General features: G+C 52.2%; 1 protein-coding gene across 2 annotated transcripts in view; it reads left to right on the top strand.

Moving 5' to 3' along the window:
• GRIK3 (glutamate receptor, ionotropic, kainate 3) overlaps positions 1 to 19,879 on the top strand; it is a 219,119-nt gene that overhangs the window by 131,358 nt on the left and 67,882 nt on the right. For both annotated transcript variants that reach the window (XM_012642245.1, XM_012642244.1), the window contains exons 3-4: positions 10,106 to 10,363; positions 18,019 to 18,200. In XM_012642245.1, the coding sequence (XP_012497699.1) occupies positions 10,106 to 10,363; positions 18,019 to 18,200 (440 nt within the window). The remainder of the gene's footprint in view (positions 1 to 10,105; positions 10,364 to 18,018; positions 18,201 to 19,879) is intronic.

The raw sequence follows: 19,879 nt of genomic DNA, 5'->3' as shown, positions 1-19,879 counted from the left end.
AATTTTCAAAACTGTATTAGGTATCACCAAATAAAGTAAATAGATCTCTTAAGTTAGAGTTTTATTGAAAAAAAAGAAACTCTCAGGTCTAGAAGTCTCATTCCCAAAGAAGACTAGGTCATCCTTCCCATAATATGCTATCATAGCCCCTTGCTTTTCTCCTTAAAAGCCGGTATCACAATTTGTAGTTAAGTATCGTGAGTATTTAATGTCTTTCCCCCTTTCTCCAACACCACTGCAAGGAAGGCTCTCTGTTGTTAATTGATATATTCCTCTGGCACCTAAAAGACTGGCGTGTAGTAAATGCTCAGTGAAATGATTGTTGAATGAATAAATGATATGAGAATGGGGTATACAAGCCTGATTGCCCAGCACCCCATCAGCCAAGCTTAAGGGACAGTGTCACCTATGCATCTTGGGAAGACCGAGGCCCATCCACAGGAGACCAACACCCCTTGTCTTTCTAAGGGGTTCCCAGTATCTAATCAAGAACACCTTTCTGCCAGGCCAGGACCCTTGATCTCTTGGGCCCTGAGTGCAGACCTGCCAAGGTGTTGCCTCCTGCTGGCTCTGTTCTCCAAAGCCCCATCATGGATAAACATCTTAGCACAGAAAGGCAGCACAGCGTGGGCTTGGAGCCAGACTGCCTGAACTTGCATTCCAGCAACTCTGATATTAGTTGTGTGACCTTGGACAAAATACCCTATGCCTCAGTTTCCTCATCTACAAAATGGATGCCTCTCTGTAAAGCGCTTAGAATAGTGTCTGGCACGTAATAAATTCCATATAGGACTTTACTCTTATTGCCCTTGGCTGCCTTGCCCATCACATGCTCAACCATCAGGTCAGGGGCGCAGCTCCTGTGTCCTGCCCTCCTTGCCTTGTGTGCTGAAGGTCAGAGGGTCCCCGATACTGAGCATAGTCACTGCTGACATTTTCGAGGGCTCTCCCCTGAATGTCAGAGCCAACCTGCAGACAGATGAGAGGCACCCCAGTCTGGGTTAGCCCCAAAGAGTGGTCCTTCACCCATGACCCCTCTCCCTGCGCTGGCATGCCTCCTCCCTGCCCGTGTCCTCCTGGTCTCATTCCGGCATGCCCCGCGGCCGGCACTGTGCAGCGGAGTGTCCACCTCCCTGCCGAGAGTCCGTGCTGACACTCTACCTGGCCTTGTCCAACTACAAAATGACTGAACTCAACCAAAACAGCTCAGTAAAAAGGTCAGGACACAGAACAAACGCCTGGAGTCAGAACACAGAGGCCCATGTGCGTATAGCCACCCCCAAAGGGCAAGGTTGGGTTTCTGTCCATTCTTTCTAGAAATTACTAAAATAATATAATGACTCCCTGGTGCTGCACTTGCAGTTCAGCACAGGGACCTTCCCCAGCCAGGAAGGGAGCCGGGGGCAGAGTTCAGAGCCTTCCCAGAGGTATTTCCTCCAGGACCTAATAGTCCCATCCTGTGTGCAGCAGCAAAGCTGTTGGTGAGCAGGCCCAAGACAGAAACACCCAGCTCCTGGAAGTCCTGCCCTGGGCTTCCAAGTGACCAAAGCCATGGCACCACCACCGCCACCAGATCACATGACTTGCTTGCTTACAACCTTGGATGGTGCGTTCTTCCCACAGTCATCCTCAGAGCCCTGGAGGGGCCTGTCTGGTTTAGCTATGACCTGACCTTCCAGCCACATCTGTGCCATTTGCTCCTCAGCCTCTGGGTTCTAGCCATACCTGTCATCCTCAGGGTGCCATGCTTGCTTCCACCTCAGGGCTTCTGCACACGCTGTTCCCTCTGCATATAATTCCCTTTCCCCAGCCTACCCCTCTCCTGCCTTTGCTGAGCCAACTCATCCTTCTGCTCTCAGGCTTCTGTCCTCAGGGACACCCGCCCCGAGCCCCCAGACAAGGTCAGGTGTCCTTGCTTCTATCTCATAACATTCTGGACTTTTCTTTCACAACCCTGACGTGTGTGTGTGTGTGTGTGTGTGTGTGTGTGTGTGTGAGTGTGTGATTATTATCCATTTCTTCCACTGGACTGTAAACTCATCGCCTTTTCACTGCTCCACTATAGAACCTAACATGGGCCCGGCACACAGGAGGCACCAAATCAATATTGGTGGTTTGGTCGGATACACAAATGAAAGAATGAGTGAATTCTCAGTGGGAGACAAGGCCCTGCCCTTCACAAGTCACACCCAAATAGTAGAAAGCTAGGTCCTAGGGCTAATAACTAGAATAGCTGGAAAAGGAGAGAGAGCCACATATATGCTGTGGCACAAGCAGGAGGGCTTCCTGGAGGAGGAGAACTTTGAGTTGAGCTTTGAAGCATGGTGGGAAAAAGTGAGGCATGGGGTAAGGCAGAAAGTAGAGTGGAAAATGCAAGTTATTAGAAGGAGGCCAATTTATGTACTTGAAAATTCTCTGTTGAGCACCCATGGTGTGCCGAGTGCTGGGGATCCCGAGATGGGCAAGGTGAGGTGGCCAGTCCCTGCCACCACAGAGCTTATATCTAGTGGCTGAAGCAACAGGTGCAGGACCGGGAGTTGCAGAAGAGAGTGCAGGAAAGGGTGGGTGGAGCCTTGGCTTGGTCAAGGAGTGTTAGGTTATAAGAAACAGACACCTACTCAAGCTGACTCAAGAAAAACGCAGCAACCACCCAAATCGAAATACAGACAGTGCAACCCTTCGGAAGCCTCCCTCGGGCCCCTAGTTGTTACCCACTGAAGGTCACCATTATTCCGACTGCTGGTGCCCCACGCTGGTTTTGCCTGTTTTTGAACTTTGCATAAATAGAGTCATCCAGTGTCTACCTTTTTGAGCCTTGCTTCTTTTGCTCCACAGTACAGCCGTGAGAGTCATTTATGTTTTTCAATACTGCAGCAGCCCATTGCTCTTTGCTGATGTGTAGTGCTCCATTATGTTAATAGGAACATGTCACAGTTTTTTAAAATTCATTTTACTTTTGTTGCACCTTTCAGTTGCTTCTGCATGGGGCTGTTATGTGTGGTGCTGCTATGAACATTCGTGTAGGTATCCCTTGGTGCACATATATACTCACTTCTGTTGGGTGTATACTCAGGAGTGGAAGCACAGGGGTCACAGAACGTGCATACGTCCAGCAAACAGTTTTCCAACGTTGCTGCACCAATTTGCACTCCCCTCAGCAATGTAGGAGAGCTGCGTCTTCTCTAACACTTGGGAAAGTCAGTCTTATTTTTAAATTGTGGCTATTCTGGTGGTTTATGTGATGAGTATCTCATCGTGGATTTATTTTGTATTTCCCTGATGATTGGAGACATGGAGCACGTGTCTTCTGCTAGTGGGTCATTTGAATATTCTCTTTCTTGGAGGGCTTTTTTGAGTCTTTCAACCACTTTTTGAAATTGAGTTGCTAGTCATTTTCTTGTTGATTTGTAGGAGTCCTTTACATATTCTTGCTAAGGGTCCTTTTTGGAGCTTATATATGTTATCGACACACATATATAAAATGTATGATATATACATATATATAATATATGATATATATCATACATCCATTGCATATGGGCTTGCCTTTATATTCTCTTAGTAGTTTCTTTTGAAGAGGAAAGTTTTTAATTTAAAGAAGTCTAATTTTTCAATATTTTTCCGTTATGATTAAGGTCTTTCGTGTTGTTTAAGCAGTCTTTGCCTATCCTAAGGTCATGAAGATATTCTCCCGTGTTTTCTTCTAGAAGCTCTGTTGTTTATCTTTCGTAGTTACTGCTATGATCTCAAATTGATGGTGGGGAGTAGTGGTCGAGATTTATTTTTTCTCTGCAGTGCCGGTGGGAGTGAAAGCTTCAGCTCCTCGGGAGAATTGTTTGGCAGTATCCACTAAAGCTTGTGCCTGCAAGAACGTTTCTAGCCATTTTAGTGATAATAACCACAAGTTGGAAATAAATTAAGGGGCCATCAACAGGACAATGGACAGATTGGGGTAAAATTATACAATTGAATTTTAATCAGCAATAAAAAAGAACAAACTTGCTCCACGCAACATTCTGGGTGTGCCTCACAGACACAGTGCTGAGTGAGAGAAAAGTGGGTACCCCTGGGGGAGGGAGCAGTGTGCAGCAGATCTTGCCTGGGAAGGGGCAAGAGAGAACCTTCTTAGGTGTTGGAAATGTTCCACATCTTGACCAAGGTCGTGCACGATACGTCAGTGCATGGTGCATGGGTGCAGTTATCGGTAAAAATCCATAAAAGTCATGCACCTAAGATGAATGCACTTTGTTACATTGTGTTATGTCTCAATTTAAAAAATGAAGTGGCACCTTTCTGCATCCCTCAGTGTCCCTCTGATAACAGGCACAAGGCAGATAATGTCCCTCTGCTGGTGGGAAGTGCCACCGCCTAATCCCGGAGGCGTTTCTACTGTTGGGTCGCACTCCCCGTAGGGTACCCTCCATCCCTTGGGGAGCCTCGTGTTTCCATGGTCTTTATTTCTTCTTTCGATCTTTGGTTTTTTTAAACAGCATTCCTCAGGAGTCTCTTTAGGACTCTTCCAGGGGGTGGACTCGGGCCTAATTCTGATTAATCCAGTGGAATTCATTTTCCCCAGATGGAAGTTCTTGTCTCCGCTCCCTTCCCCACCAGCTGGGACCAGCCACCGGGCCATGTGGGTGAGGGGCTCAGAGGCACAGAGCCTGGCACCGCCTGCCCCGCCAGCTCTGGTTGCATTAGTCCTCCCTCCGCACGAGGCCCAGGAGGCCTTTCCCTATTAAAAGGGACTTCACTTATTGTCTTTATCTTTAAATGTTTTGTGGAAAATTAAAAGATGAGTGACTGCCAGGCAGCGCCCGCGCCAGCAACCCGGAGCGCGTCTGCGTTCTCTTCCAAGCCTGACCGGAGCGGGTCTGGAATCAGCCCAGCGCTCCCCAGGCTCCTCTGCCTTCACTTATTCTCTGGGCTGCTCAATTCCTTTTAAGACACAAATTGATTGGGATAATTTTTGCTATAACTACAATTGCTGCGGAAAGGGGGGTGGGGGGAAGACATTCGGGCTGTGGACTCCCGCAATGACTGTGAACCATTGAGTTACTGTAAAATGACCAGAAAATGGATTCAAAATTGAAGCCACAAATAATGTAATTACTGCAGTGTGCGCAGGGCTGCCAGAACAAGGGCTGGCTGCCACCCTGGAAACATCTGGAGGTAAAGCTGCCGCAGCTACTGCTGTTGCCTTAACCCCTGCCCGGGTCACTTTGGGGCAGCAGGGCTCTTCTGGGCTGGAAGGTCCTCGGAGGATGGAAGGAGCCTGGAGGGGCCAGGAAAAGAGATGTGGAGAGAGGCCAAGGTGGAGAAATAGGGGAAGGGCAGGACTGATGCCTCCTGCTTCCCTAGAGTGAGGTCTCATCGCTGCGTCTCTGGCAGAATGAAACCCAGTGTGGTCATCACCATCATCATCACCATGTCACCACCACTGACAGAGCCATCAACACCAGCACACCAGCACCACAAGGACTGTCCTCACCAGCAGCAACGACATATCACCTCCACTCTAAGTGTCCGTGCCACCATCACCACCCCTACGTCATCATCTCCATCACTGCCATACAGCAGCATCGTCATCGTCACCCATCTCGTCAGTGCCAACATCACCACCACCATCCCACTGACACTGTCCTCACCATCATCATTCCTATCGTTGTCACCATTACCCTGAGGTTGCTGACATCTTTATCATCGTCGATTTCGTCAACACCAACATCAACATTGCCATCTCACCATTGCTGTCAACATCAATGTCATCGTCAATTTCACCCTCATCAACGCTGTTGATCAGCACCCTCCCCATTGGCATCAACAGCCTCCCAAAATGGTCTTCGACGCACAACTGCTACTTCAGTTACCTTTATCATCCTCCTCACAGCTGATGTCAAATCGAAGTCCCTTCCTTCAACAATAACACTCTTGTAATCTCTGGTCGTCATACTTTGTGATTGCTCTGCTGTCCCCTGCCCCACTCAGACAAGATGCCCAGGCTTGGGCATGACCTAAGCGGTGGGCTATATAAGGGTGGGAGTGGTGGGGCAGCATGTGCCTGCCTGCCTCAAGGCATAGATCAAAGGGGGAATCCACAAGGCAGATTCTTGGAGACGGTGGTGGGAGACGGTGGTGGGAAGGCGGTGGTGGGAGGTGGTGGTGGGAGGCGGTGGGGGGAGGCGGTGGGGGAAGGCAGTGATACATGCAAGTCATTCACCCAAGTCTTCAACCAGAAGGTCTTAGGGGAAAAAGAGAGAATAGAGCCAGGAGGTGGTGGGACAGAAACCAGAGACATCAGGGGGCAGCCAGAAGCTTCAAGAACAGAGGTAGGAGGAGAGCATGAGAGAAACCTACTGATTTTATAGGGTGCCACGGCCTCAGGCTTGGGCAAGAGTGAGAGATCAGGCCTGGACGGTTGTCACTAACTGTCCCTATCTCATCCACGTTGGTGTCCAACCTCCATGGCCACAGAATGACTCACATGTGGCCTCTTTCTTCAGAGAGTGCCACGCTTTAAGGTGACAAGGTGGTGGGGGCAGACACCCAGCACACCAGACAGCAGAAGCATCACGTGAGTGGACAGGGAGAAAGCAGGTCAGAGCATGGCCCCCGGGGAGAGGGCGCTGAAAAGCAGAACTGCCCCTAAATTTGACAATTTACCAACAAGCCCCGAGTGCCTATATTTGAAGCATTTATTATCACTGGCTCGTCTGACACACACACTCACACAAAGGGCTACTCCAGGCTGACTGACTCCATGGTGACAAGAGCAGGGACAAAATGCTGCTTCCCTGCCTTGGCCTGCAGAACTGCAGGAGCACCAGGAAGAAGCCACGTGTCCCGCTGCGTGTCCTCTCCTGCACCTGGCATTGGTCACAAGGAGTCCTGGGTCACCACTAGATGCCCTCTGTGCGGCACTGCTGCTGTTTTGTCCCATGTTCCAGGTGGTTCCGGAAGACTCCTAAAAATAACTAGCCGGCCCCCCACAGTGCTGTGTCTTCACCTAGGTCATAAGTAGCATTCTCTGCTGTTCTTGGGGGAAGTACAAGTTTCAGGAAAAATGACTTCTTTACATAATATCTCCCGTTTCTAAGAGACAATGGGGGTGATGGATGTTAGTCAAGAGGAAAAATACTCCAAGACCACTCGTTCTGATGGATTCAAGACCACCCTCTCTCTCTGGGTCAATCCCTACCACCCGTAAACCCAGGCAGGGGGGACCCTTTCCCAGGGCCTGTGCTTTGGAGGTCCTGCCCGCCCCTCCTCTCTCCTCTCAGGACAAGGAGTCAGTGGGACCAAGGAGACTTACTCACTGCGAGCCTGTGCCCTGCCCTTCCAGACTTGGCCTGAAGTATCTGGAACCCTGAACTTCCTGCCCAGCGGGCCCTCCGAGGACCTTCCAGCCCGGAAGAGCCCTGCTGCCCCAAAGTGACCCGGGCAGGGGTTAAGGCAACAGCAGTAGCTGCGGCAGCTGCGGCAGCCCACTTCCAAGGCCTGCATGAGCCTCTTCCCTGGGCCTGTCCTCTAGGGGAGAGCCGTGCTTCTAGGGTGCACACTCCTAGGCCCTGGGGGTGACCGAGACGCAGCTGTTGGCAGAGGGTGTGGCAGTGCTTGGACATAAGGGCTGGGGTGTCCACGGAGCGTGCAAGGCCCTTATGGTCCAGGTAGGAGCCGGTGGTGAAAGGGAAGAGGGCAGGGTGGGGGCGGTGCCTCCCTCCCACGTCACTGTCTGTGAGCAGTCTCCATTCCCACCTGACTTCCCAGGTTGTCATGAAGGTGCATTTGTCAAGGTAGGAGAAAAGGACATGCTTTACTTAACAGTTTGTTAGCTTGACTTACAACATTTAAATATTCAGCCACGTGGTAGTGGGCTTCCACGTGTACTCCCGGCCTGGGCCTTGCAAATCTTAGGGGTGGGCCTGGGCCCAGTAGGTCATTCCCGGAGGCCCTCGAGGCAGCCAGGACAAGTCTGAATCCACAGTGTTTTCCAGTTAGGCGCTTGGTCTTGCCTCCTCCCATGTGCACCATGTGTTCATACATGTGCCTATAATGTCATTCCCATGACCACGGGCAGGTGAGCTTGCTCACGCTTTATTGGTGGATTGCTGATGGTTCTCGTGGCAGAAGACCAAAATCTAAATGGCTTAAGTATTTTGTAAATCCAGAGTCCTGGGTTTCACTTGGTGGGGGACTCATGTTTCTCTCTCTCAGCTCTGCTCACCTCCACAACAACAACTTCCACAGACAAATGTCACTCCTTCTTTATGAGCACAAGACGGCTGCTGCAGCTCCAGGTCTTACTTCCTCCCACATTCAGTCAAAGCAGAATGTGCCCCTTTCTCAGCCCTTTGGGGGCTCGCGGCATCCCATTGGCTCTGACAGATCACATGACCATCCTCTGCACCAATGGCCATGGACTGGGGGAGGGCAGTGAGTGGTCAGTGTGGGTGCCAGTCACATGCTCTGCACCTGTGGGCTGAGAGTGGAAGAGGAAGGCAGGCCCCAGGGAAGATTAGGGACAGCTGCCAGGAGAAAGGGGGGTGACGCCTTGACAGCCCTCCCCCCAGAATGACCCTGAGAGGTAACCTTTTTATGGATCTTTCAAGAAAGTCCACCATTTGAGCCCCGGCTGCCCTGGGTCTGCCCATCTGGGGACCCCAGATGAGTGGGAAGCACCTGCTGTCTCTCCGGCCTGAGCCCTTGGGCTCCCCCAAGAACATGAACTGTTTGGAGGCAGGGATTCGGCATTCATTCGACATTCGCGTGTTGACTCAGCACTGCAGAGACAGCAATACACAGCATATCAAGCCCTGGCCTCTTTGGAACTCACATTGCAGTGGAAGGAGAAAGTCAACAGATGAACAAGACTTCTGGTGGTCTTTAATAAGGACAGAAATGAAACCGGGTACGGGCTTAGGGTGTGTGGTGGGACAGCAGTTGCTATGACAAGTTGGTCAGTGATGGCCTCCCTAATAAGACACAGAGAGTTGAAGAAAGGGAGGAAGGGAGTCATGAGGATATGTGAGGGAAAAGATTCCAGCCAGCGAGGATAGCAGGTACAAAGGCCCTGAGGTAGGAATGTGCTTAGTGTGTTTGAGGAGCATCTTGGAGGCCAGTGGGGCTTGAGTGCTGCAAGGGAGGGAAAGAAGGAGGGAGATGAAGACAGAAGAGTGCTGGGGTGGGGACAAGGGCAGGGAGCAGCTGCAACAAGTGGGGCCTCTTTGGCCACTGTGAGGACTTTGGCTATTAACACTGAGATGGGAGCCCTTGGAGCAAATGAGTGACGGCATCTGCCTTACACGGTGACAGGCTCTCTGGTTGCTGCGGGCAGAATAGACAGCCAGGAGGGTGACTGAGGAGCTTCTGCAGTAATCCCAGCAAAAGATGACCGTGGCTTAGACCAGAGTGGGTGGGGGAGTGGGGGTGGCAAGACATGCTCAGATTGTGATGTGTTTTGAAGGTGAAGCAACAGGAGTTGTTGATGGATTGGGATGCGGGGTGTGAGAGGACGAGAAGAGTTAAGACAAAATCAAGGTTTTTGGCATAAGGCCTGGGACAACGGAGCGGCCTTTCCTGAGGCGGGGAGGCCGGCAGGGGAAGAGGGGAGGTGCTAGGTCCGGGGTGCGTCTTAGACACACAAATGGCAATGCGAGTGAGAGGTGAGATGTACGGGTCGGATTTTAGGGAAGAGGTTAGGCTGGAGGTTGAAGCTTTAGAGTCACCAGCCATAGATGTTTGATTCCTATTTCTTTCTCAAGTTCCCCTGGAACAGGACCTGGCACAGAGCTGGTGACGCTATCACAATGATGATACCGTCAAAGGTGACGATCATTTCTTTGTCATGAGTGCTACCTTAGGACCAGCCACTGTGCTCTGGTCTTACACCCATCACCTCGCTCCACCTTACTCTGACCCAATGAGGTAGGGACTGTTAGAGCCCCCACTTTCAGGTGAGCAAACAGATTCAGAGAGATCGTCTGTCGTCTGCCCTCCGAGGGTGGTTCCTGTCTGTCCCACGTGTTTACAGGGTCATCAGAATCACTGACCCCCCGCCATGCCCGCAGCCCCCACGCTCACCTGTGTGCCGCCCTTCCCTCTGTTGCAGCCTGTGACCAGCTGGCGCTGGGCGTGGTGGCCATCTTCGGGCCATCGCAGGGCTCCTGCACCAACGCCGTCCAGTCCATCTGCAACGCCCTGGAGGTGCCCCACATCCAGCTGCGCTGGAAGCACCACCCACTGGACAACAAGGACACCTTCTACGTGAACCTCTACCCCGATTACGCCTCTCTCAGCCACGCCATCCTCGACCTGGTCCAGTACCTCAAGTGGCGGTCGGCCACCGTGGTCTACGATGACAGTACAGGTGGGTGGCAGGGCCTGGCCGGGCTGGGGCAGGGGGAGGGCGGACAGAGCCCAAGGATCGGGCCTTCGTCTGTTTTTCCAGCACAACTGCTTCTAGGGAAAGGGCTGTGTCCCACACCCCAACTTCACCCCGTCACACCCACACTCACCCCATGCCTGCTCACACCCCCGTGCACACCAGCCACGCTCACACCTCACTGAACCCCAGCTCACCTCACACTGGCCTCACACCTTCCCCACGCTTCCACCTCCACCCCCAGCAGCGTGAGTGCTCAGATCTGCCCTTGGCACCCACCTAGCACCGATGCGCACGCCTGCAAGCCACGCCCACACCTGCCCACGCTCTTACACGCACTCATCCCGTCTGCGGCAAACACGTCCACTCACGTGCACACTCGCACACGCAGCTTGCTTGTGGTAGGGTGTAGTGTTACATGTGTACACGCTGGAGTGAAACCACCTGGTCTTAAGTCTTAGCTCTGTCACCTGCTGGAGGTGCAGCTTCTTTGTGCCTCAGTTTCCTCGTCTGTAAAATGTGGAGATGAAGGGCATAATGCAGAGGCACCTGGCATGCAGTGAGTGCTCACCGAAGGTTCTTTCTTCTGATCACCCCCACACCTGCACCCCGCCACACAGGCTCATCTCCACCCGCACTCACACGCAGAGACACCTGTACACGCCCAGCCAGACTCACACACAGACACCAGCCGCTGCCCTACCCGCTTGACCTCTAACCCCAGCCAAGGCCAGGCCTGCAGAAGCAAGCGCCGGGCTCTTGTTGCATCTTCCCAGGGCAGAGGGAGGAAGTGGGCTCCGAGGCCTAAGGCTGGACTCCCTGGTGTAGAGGCCCCTATCCCACACACTCCACCAGCTGGACCTAACCCCAGCATTCTTCTGGGGAGGACCTGCTGGGCCATCCTGCCCAACCTTCCAAGTCCAGCCTGGGCCCTTCCAGAAAACTCCTGCTGTAATGTGTCTCCCCTGCCTCTCAAGTCTCAGGCCCTTCGTTGTGGGCCCAGAGCACACACTTAGCGGATATCCACTAACAAATCCAGCAAACGCATTCTGGGCCTTTTCTTTGGACCTCATCCATTGCTGGGAGCTGGGGATACCTGCATAAATGAAACTCAGGTCTTGGTCGTGGCAAGCTCTGCATCATAGGGGAGCACAGACAGGCACCACATAGCTCCCTGCATGCAGCTGTGTGCAGAGGGCTGGTGGGCTGCAGTAAGTCACAAAGAGGCCTGAGCACGCAGGAAGGGGGAGGGGGAGGAGAGCCACAGAGGGTACTGACCACTGCCTGGACCCTGCCTTCATCCTGAGTCGTCCTCACGAGGATCTGCAGGACAGGCACAGACCTGGAGAGTCCTCTAGTGACAGGAGAGGAGTGCTTCTCGATTCGTACATTAAAAAAAGACCACTGTTGCCTACTAAGAACCAAGTGGCACAGGTGTGATCTCATTTAATGCCATGTAAACTTCATAATAACTCTAGGGGGTGATAAATTAGAGATGAGGACCTGTGGCTCAAAGAGGCACCGTGTCCTGACTACTGTCACCCGGCTAGTGAATGTCAGAGCCACACACGCCGACAGGCCTGTTGGAGTCCTCATAGCCAGCGTGGAGCTATTTCTTCTCCCCCTCTTTCTTTCCAGACTCGAGTCTCCAGACATTTCTTAGTCCAGCCTCTTAAGAGAGTGACCTTGGCAAGTCACTTAACCCATCTAGCCTCGCTCTTCCCACGTGTCAAGAGCTGCCACAACAAGCCTCGAAAGAGCCCTCCAGCTCTCAGCGGCCCGTGATTCAGTGTCAGCTCTTGATTACATCCTAATGGGCAGTGGAAATAGTAGGGAGAGACTCCTCGGAAAGGGTAATCGGAAAGTTGTTTACTTCACTTGGGCTTCTACAAGCATCTGTTGAGTCCCTGCTATATGCAAAGCACCAGACAGAAGATCCTTGAGAGCAGGGACCCCCAGCCCTCTTAGTGCCCCCCGGCAGGAGGGCTCTGCCATTGAGGGGCGCTCCTGCCAAGCTCTAAGCCACCCCCAGGGTTTCGCTGTCTGTCCTAAGAAACCAGTATGAGTGATTGTTGATCTAGGAGCCTGTTTCTGCTTCCAGATCAGGAGTTTCGGTGCCTCCAGGATTTAGCACGGGGACTACAGGTGCAGCATAGATGTTTTTAAATGTTGCTTGCACTGAATTGAATTGGAACGGATTGAATTCAATTGAAAATCAAGTTGAATTAAATATTGCAGGAAAGAGTGTAAGGGTGAAGAAATGAAGAGGTTATTATCCTGTCTTCTTTTGAGAAGTTAATCATATTATAGGGGAGTGGGTGCCAGTCCAGGGGTCATGGGCCATTCCAGGCCATCAGAGCCAAGGATGAAGTGACATGTACAAACGGTCAGAGCTGGAGGACTCAGGGAGAGGATGCTCTGTGGCCTTTGCTCGTCTGAGCTGATTTACCAGAGGAGGAGAGATCTGAGTGGGGCCTCGAGGATGGGTGGATGGGGAGAGGTGTCGTGAGGGCGTTGTAGGTGGAGGGAACAGCCCAAGTAACAAGTAGGTGGGGCTGTGCGTGGCAGTCTTACCAAGAGGACAGCCTGGCTGGGGCAGGCGATTCGCGCATGGAGGTGGGAGGAAAAGCCGGATAAGCAGGTATAGCTGGCTGTGCAAGGTCTCTGATGTTCAGCCTCAGAGTTTAGATTTTATCTTTTAAGCTGCGGAGAACCATTGAGTATTATTGAGCAAAGGAGCGGAATAATCAAAGCAGAGTTTTAGAACGTGGTTCCGAGAGCAGTCGATGCACAGGAAAGATTGGAAGGAGATTCTGGAGCAAGAAGACGGGAGCAGAGGGGGCTGTGCTGGTCCAGGCAGGAACGAAGGGGGCCTGAATTTGAGGAGTCATTTGGAAGCACACCTGGGGCCGAAACGGAAGAGAAATGGATGTGAGCAGGGTGGTGCTAGAAATAAAGAACCGGAAAGCCATGGGTTGAGAGCTGTCAGGACAGATACTGGCATGAACCACTGCCCAGCAGGGCGGGGGCCTCCGGGCTGGATGGGGTGGAGGGAGGGGTTTTGCAGAGGAAAGGCCGCTGCGGCGTGGTGATGGATACCGTCTAGTGAACCTGGCCGGAGCTGATGCTGAGGTCCGGCGCTTGCTCCTCCATGTGCTCTGACCGTATGTACATATCATGCGGTCCTTACCTCCGATGGCCTGGAATTACCAGTGACCTCTGCCTGGACATCCATTCCCTTGTAATACGACTAACTTCTCAAAAGGAGACAGAGTAACGACATCTTCATTTCTTCACCCTTATCAGGGCCCAGCACATTCTCTCCTTAATCATTAATTACAGTTTAATTCAACTCTATTTTCAATTCAATTCAATTAAGTTCCATAAACATTTAAAAACATAGGGGAGTCAACGGGGGAGTGGGTTTGGTCAGGAAAACGACCGAGACCAGGGATTCAGGGTTGGATTTGGTCAAATAACAATATAACAAATGATGAGTAGTGGGTAGCAAGAGGTGCGCTCCCAGAATCAGGGTATTTCAAGGGGCAGGACAACTTGTGGGTTGTCAAACCCCGTGGAGTGGGAAGTGCTCAAGGCTTTGTCTGTGTTTACTTTGGGGATTGTGTCCATTTGGGTATTTTAGCTGCAAGTAACAGACAACACAACTTAAACTGACTTGAACAGTTGCCACTTAGTCATCTCACTGACAAGAAGTCTGGGGTGGGCCTTTCCAGGGCGAGGTTAGCAGCTTGGCAAAGTCAGGGTGCTGGGTCGGTGTTGCCACTGCTCTCTTGGCTTTCCCCTCATAGTCACAACAGGGCTGCTGCAGCTCCGAGCACACAGTAAGTAGCATACAGGAGATGGGGGTCCAAGGGATTTTTCTTAATGTGACTCATGCCTCTTACCAGAAAGGAAAATCTGTCCCAGAACCTTCTAGAAGACAGTCCTGTATAGCTCCCTGGGTCCATGTCTGCTACTCTAGACACTGTCAAATGGGAATGGGATTGTCACTGATTGGCTCCTACCATTCATGAGTGATGTCTTGGGACTGGCACCTTGTCATCCAAACAAAATCACCATTCTTTTCAAATTCTGAAAGGGGGTACCTCTGTTATCATTTTTTATAATAATGCTGCATAATAAACCACTCCCAAAACTCAGTGGCTTAAAATAATAATATCTGTTTAGCTCAGAAGCCTGTAGGTTAGGCAGTTTCTGCGGGCTCAGCTGGATCACTTGCCTGTCTGGGGGCTGGCTGGCTGTTGGTTGATCGAGGCTGGCCTTGACTGGGCCACAGGCGGAACGGGGCTCTCCTCTGCGTGTCTCTCACCCTCCAGCAGGCTAGCCCAGGCACGTTGTCATGACAATGGCAGAGTGCAAGAGAACGAACCCAACGTGCAGTTCCATTTCAAGTGTCTGCCTACATTGTGCCTGCTAATATCCCCCACTGGCCAAAACTAGTCATGTGGTCGAGCCCAGTTGGAGGACACTGCAAAGTTACATGGCAACGAAGGGTATGGACAGAAAGAGGGGTGAAGCATTGGGGTCATCATTGCAACCTACCTCAGGGAGAAATGGCTGCTAAGGAAGCAACCAGTGTTCGTCCTACAAGCTTTGCCTCCACCTTCCTAAATCTAATCTGTGCACAGAGACAAACTCATTTCAAGGGCGAAAGAAAGAGGTTTTAAATAACCTGGGATGGAGAAACAGGACCCAGCCTAGGAGCTGATATATTGGGTCTCTGTGATCCCATTGTTAGGATGCTGCAAAACCTTGGGAGGGTCACTTCACCTCTGTGGTCCTCGGTTTCTTTATCTGTAATATTGGAGCAAAAATCCTTGTTCTAGATGCCTTCTAGGATTGGGAGATGGTTAAATAGGGTAATGAATGCAGAAGCACTTTGTGAGTGAAAAGCATGATTCCAACAACCATGATTCACTGCAGATATTTTAAGAGAGATTGATTAGGGAAGCAGGCAGGAAGGAAAGCTCATCTCAGGCAAACAGAGCCTAGTCCTCTGTTGGGGTGGGCCGAGAGGAGCCTCTGGTCTCCTTTGGGAGCACGCTGATGGGAAGGAGATCTGACATTTGCGGCTGGAGAATGCGGGTCACCATGCGTTACAAGGGGCGATGTGCTTCGCTGACAAGAAGGCCTCAGTGGCCTCTGCTCCAGCATCCAGCCTGTCCCAGTCCTCATGTCCTGGGTCCCAAAGCTCACACGCCTGCTAATGCTGTGCATGAGTCTGAAAACCAAGCAGGCAGGGGCAAACTGTGCACTCGGGGCCTCTTGGGGTAACAGGTGTGCAAAGGCAGCATCATTCAGCCAAACCAAGAATGTCTGATACACGTTGGGAGGGGACAGGCCTGGGTGTGTGTTTGGGGGTAGCTTTGTGGCCTCTTCTCCTTTGGTAAGGTCAGCTGATATCCTCTTCCTCCTCCCCACCGAGTCTGGTGCAGAGAGACACTGGGCCCCTGTTTGGTCCAGAGCCCTCTCCCAATCCCTATACCTGGGTTTGGGACTGTTCAGTGGCCTGGGGGTCCCTGATGCCTACGACCATGGCAAAGCTTGTCTGGGGGCTCTCTGGGATGCCCAGGTTACGGGGATGTGTCTCTGCCCTCCCCGGCAGAGTGGACTGATGGCCACTGATCAGATTGCTTTCCCAACGTCCAGCCCACAGGAATGGGAATGAGAGCTGAACAGACCCAGGCGTGTGGACCAGAGATTGTTTTGGACACTGGCTCTCTGTTGGAAGGCTTCTATGTGGGCTGAGTTGGGGGACTCTTTCCAGATCAGGGGACACTGTAACAGTTGAAAGTAAACTTTAATCCAATGCAAACTGGCTTAAGCAATAAACAAATGAATAAATAAAGGGGGTAGGGTTTTTTTTTTTATTTCAGCATATTACAGGGGTACGAAAGTTCAGGTTACATATATTGCCTTTGCCCCACCCCAGTCAGAGCTTCCAGTGTGTCCATCAGGGGGTTGTGGATTTGTTGGCTGCCTTTACTGGAAAGTTCCAGGGTAGCTTTAGCTTCAGGTACTGTCTGCTCCAGATGCTCGCATGCATACCATCAGGACCTCTTCCTCTCTGACTCCTGCCCTGTTGGAATCCTTCCTAGTTCTATGTGGTGACGCTCAGACTTACATCCTCCCTATTTGAATGGAAAAGGGGATGTTTCTTACCCACTTCTTGTGCCCGTTGTTCTAGCACAATTTCTGGGAGTCGCTCTGATAGGACCCACCATGTCGTGTCTCCATCTCTAAGTCAATACCTGCTCCTGGAGGCTGTACCGACCAGCCAGGCTGGGCCACATGCCTCACCAGGAGCGCTGGGCATGGATCCCTCCTGAGTCACATGAACTGAGAGCGGGGCAGGAGTCGTTCCCCAAAGGAAAGTCGGAGTGCTGTTAGTGGGGTTGGCGGAACACGCTGTGTGAACGCTGAGCCCTGAGTGGGGGCGGGGTCAGGGCATGGTCTGCTTGGGACCTCGCCCTGTGCTGGCTCAGCCGCTCCTTTGGCGGGGGTGGGGGGAGGCTGTATAGAGAGCAGCAAGCAGGCTTGCTCCCAGGCTATGCAGAGAGAAGTTGGCAAGAATGGACCTTGAAATGGGGATGAAATGGACTTAATTAGACCTAAGCAAGCCATTTGTCTCTAGGAAGTGACATTCAGTTTTCCCTGGAAGTCCCCAGATTAAGTGGTTTTACAAAATGCTAACCAAGGTGGAGGGTAGATTTTTCGGTGTGGGAAGAAAAAAACAGTAAGTCAGTCCAATTACAGAAACTTCTGTTGAGTTCCCCCTAACTGGCAAGCCCTGTGCTAAGGGTGATGGGGACCCAGCCCCGGATATCAAGGTGCTCATAGCAGGACAAGGGGAGGGAGGTGAGGCCAGAGGAGGCTAGTGCTCAGGGAGGAGGCTACCAAGCTGAGGTGGGGGTCACCTGGGGAGGGGTAGGTATCTTTGCTGAACAGAACAATAGAGGAAGGCTTCTTGGAGGAGGTGGTTGCATTAAACCTGGAAGCATGGATAGGGTTTACCAAGGAGCCTGCCCTTGGCTCAGGGAGGAGACAAAAATACGACCTGGCCTTACCTAGTCCAAAGGGTGGTACAGGTTAGTACAATGGGGCTGGAGCTGCCACTTGTGCCCACATCCTGGAAGCAGTTTGCTGGAGATGTTTGGGGAAATTATACCCCATGTCACACAACGGGGGGTGGGCAGAAGAAGAAGGGTGGCCTTTGGTTCAGGCTCTGCAAGTTTCCACACCCATTCTGTGTTAGAGCGAAGCAGGTGGTGTGGATGGTGGGAATTCGCTGTCCATGCCTACTTTTCAATACACATATGTGTGTTCATGTATCTGTGTGTACACAGACCTTAATCTACATGTACACACATGTGTTTATAAGCCCAAGTGTATGTCCCATCCATATCAACATGCATGTGCGTGAACCGTGTGTTTGTATGGGCACACACATCTGCTCTCAGATCTTGTCCATGCACATGTACACATCTCTGTGAGCCACATACCTGTGTCTGTGTGTGCCGGCAGACCTACAGCCAAGGCACATGTGTGCACATGAGTCTGAGCGGGTGCCTGTGTGTCCATGTGTGTACACGTGTGTCTTTGTACCCCATGGCCCTCAGGGCTCATCCGGCTGCAGGAGCTCATCATGGCCCCATCGAGATACAACATCCGCCTGAAGATCCGCCAGCTCCCCATCGACTCTGACGACTCACGCCCCCTGCTCAAGGAGATGAAGCGAGGCCGAGAATTCCGCATCATCTTCGACTGCAGCCACACCATGGCGGCCCAGATCCTCAAGCAGGTGGGTGAGCGCTGGCCAGTGGTGGGACGGGGCAGGGGAGGGTGGCTGGGGTCTGCCCGCCACCTCTCCCACCTCCTCTTTCCCAGATAGAAGTGTGATGCCGCCAGATCTAAGCTTGGCTCCTAGCTCTGCCACTTGCCGGCTGTGTGACCTTGGATGGTCCCTTTGCCTCCCTGAGCCTCATTTTCACCAGCAGCAAAACGGGCTCCGAGTTGGTGTGAGGGGGATGATCTGCCCCAGCCAGGCCTGAGTAGACGCCAGTTCCATCCCACCTCTGTGGCCTGAAGCCACATGGGAGCAGAACCTCGGGGAAACACAGAGGGGCCTCAGATTCTCAGGCACAGCCCCAGAATGCCTCACTGCCTCTCCCAGTGACTAATCCCCCGCAGCCCGCGGCACTTGGTGTTACTCTCCTATTACTGGGAGGTTTATCGAGTCTCCTCGTACCATCTGCTCAGCTCCACAGTGACGTGGGGGAGGAGAATGGCTCTCAGTCCGGGACCGGCCTCCGTTCCCAGCTCAGCGTGGCATGCTGAGGACGAGAGCCAAGCTCTGCCAGCCACCTAGGAAAATAAACAGCGAAATCGCCTGCAACCCTCTCCGAGGGTGCCGCAGCTGACACCAAAAACACTGATTTGAGCTGGCGCTTTGTGTAAAAGGCAATTATGTCATCCCAGAAAGCATGCTGGCGACTGGAAGAGGCATTCCGTGGGTATGTGACACATGACCCGGAGAGGCCCAGGTGGCAAGTAGGGGGCTTAGGAGGTGCAGGGGGAGATGTGCTGAGCTGGGGCCGGGGCAGTTTCAAGGCCTCAAGGGGCTCAAGTTCTGTTCTCCAGTTGGGCCCCATAAGGGGTGCCCAGGCGGAGCAGCAGCCTCTGTCCCCTGCCCCCACAGACGAAGCTCCTTCTCACGTGGCTGAAAGGCTCCTTTGAGAGTTTGAGTTCTGCTTCTACACGTCCATGGCGTGTGGCTCTGGAGCACGTGGCCCCAGACTCCTTCCCCGCCTTGCAGATGGGGTCAGTAATCCCCACCTCGTGCAGTACTGGGGGCTCAGGGAGAGGAGGGAAGCGAAGAGTTTTTCCCAGTGCCCAGCACGCAGTCAACACTTTAAGTGGCACCTTTAAAGCCACAGGTGAGGAAACACACGCCCCAGAAATCTCTTAGCCCTCATCCTCCTGGCCAGCTGTGCCCAGTACTTCTCTTCCCTTCCCAGCACATGGCACAGAGTAGTAGGGACAGTCATGACCTGGGGTCGCTGAGCAGTTACTCTGTTTCAGGTACATGTCACTCCTTCTTCCACCATCCTGGGAAATAGGCAGGATGATCATGCCCACTTTACAGGTAGGGAAACTGAGGTTCAAGGGGAAAGTAATGGACCCAAGGGCATCCACCCAGGGAGTCGAAATCTACCCCTAGGTCTGTCTGATTTGAAAACTTCTAGAATTAGAAATGGTTCAGCTAAACCAGAAATTAAACAAAGCTAAGCCCATCTCTTACTGCAGGACTTCTCTGAGCCTTTAAGGTGCTGATGTGGGTTGTGAGTCCCCAAGGTGGGAGGGAATGCATGGCATCTGCAAAGTTACTTGACCCAGTGACATTTCCCCCCAGAGCACTCTGGACCAGCGTTCTGAGGCACTCTGTAGAAAATGAATTATAGTCATTAGTATTATAGATTA

The sequence above is a fragment of the Propithecus coquereli genome, unplaced genomic scaffold (genome assembly GCF_000956105.1).
Source record: "Propithecus coquereli isolate 6110/MARCELLA unplaced genomic scaffold, Pcoq_1.0 Scaffold178, whole genome shotgun sequence".
Classification (NCBI taxonomy): Eukaryota; Metazoa; Chordata; class Mammalia; order Primates; family Indriidae; genus Propithecus; species Propithecus coquereli.
This window is presented reverse-complemented; position numbering and strand designations above follow the sequence as displayed.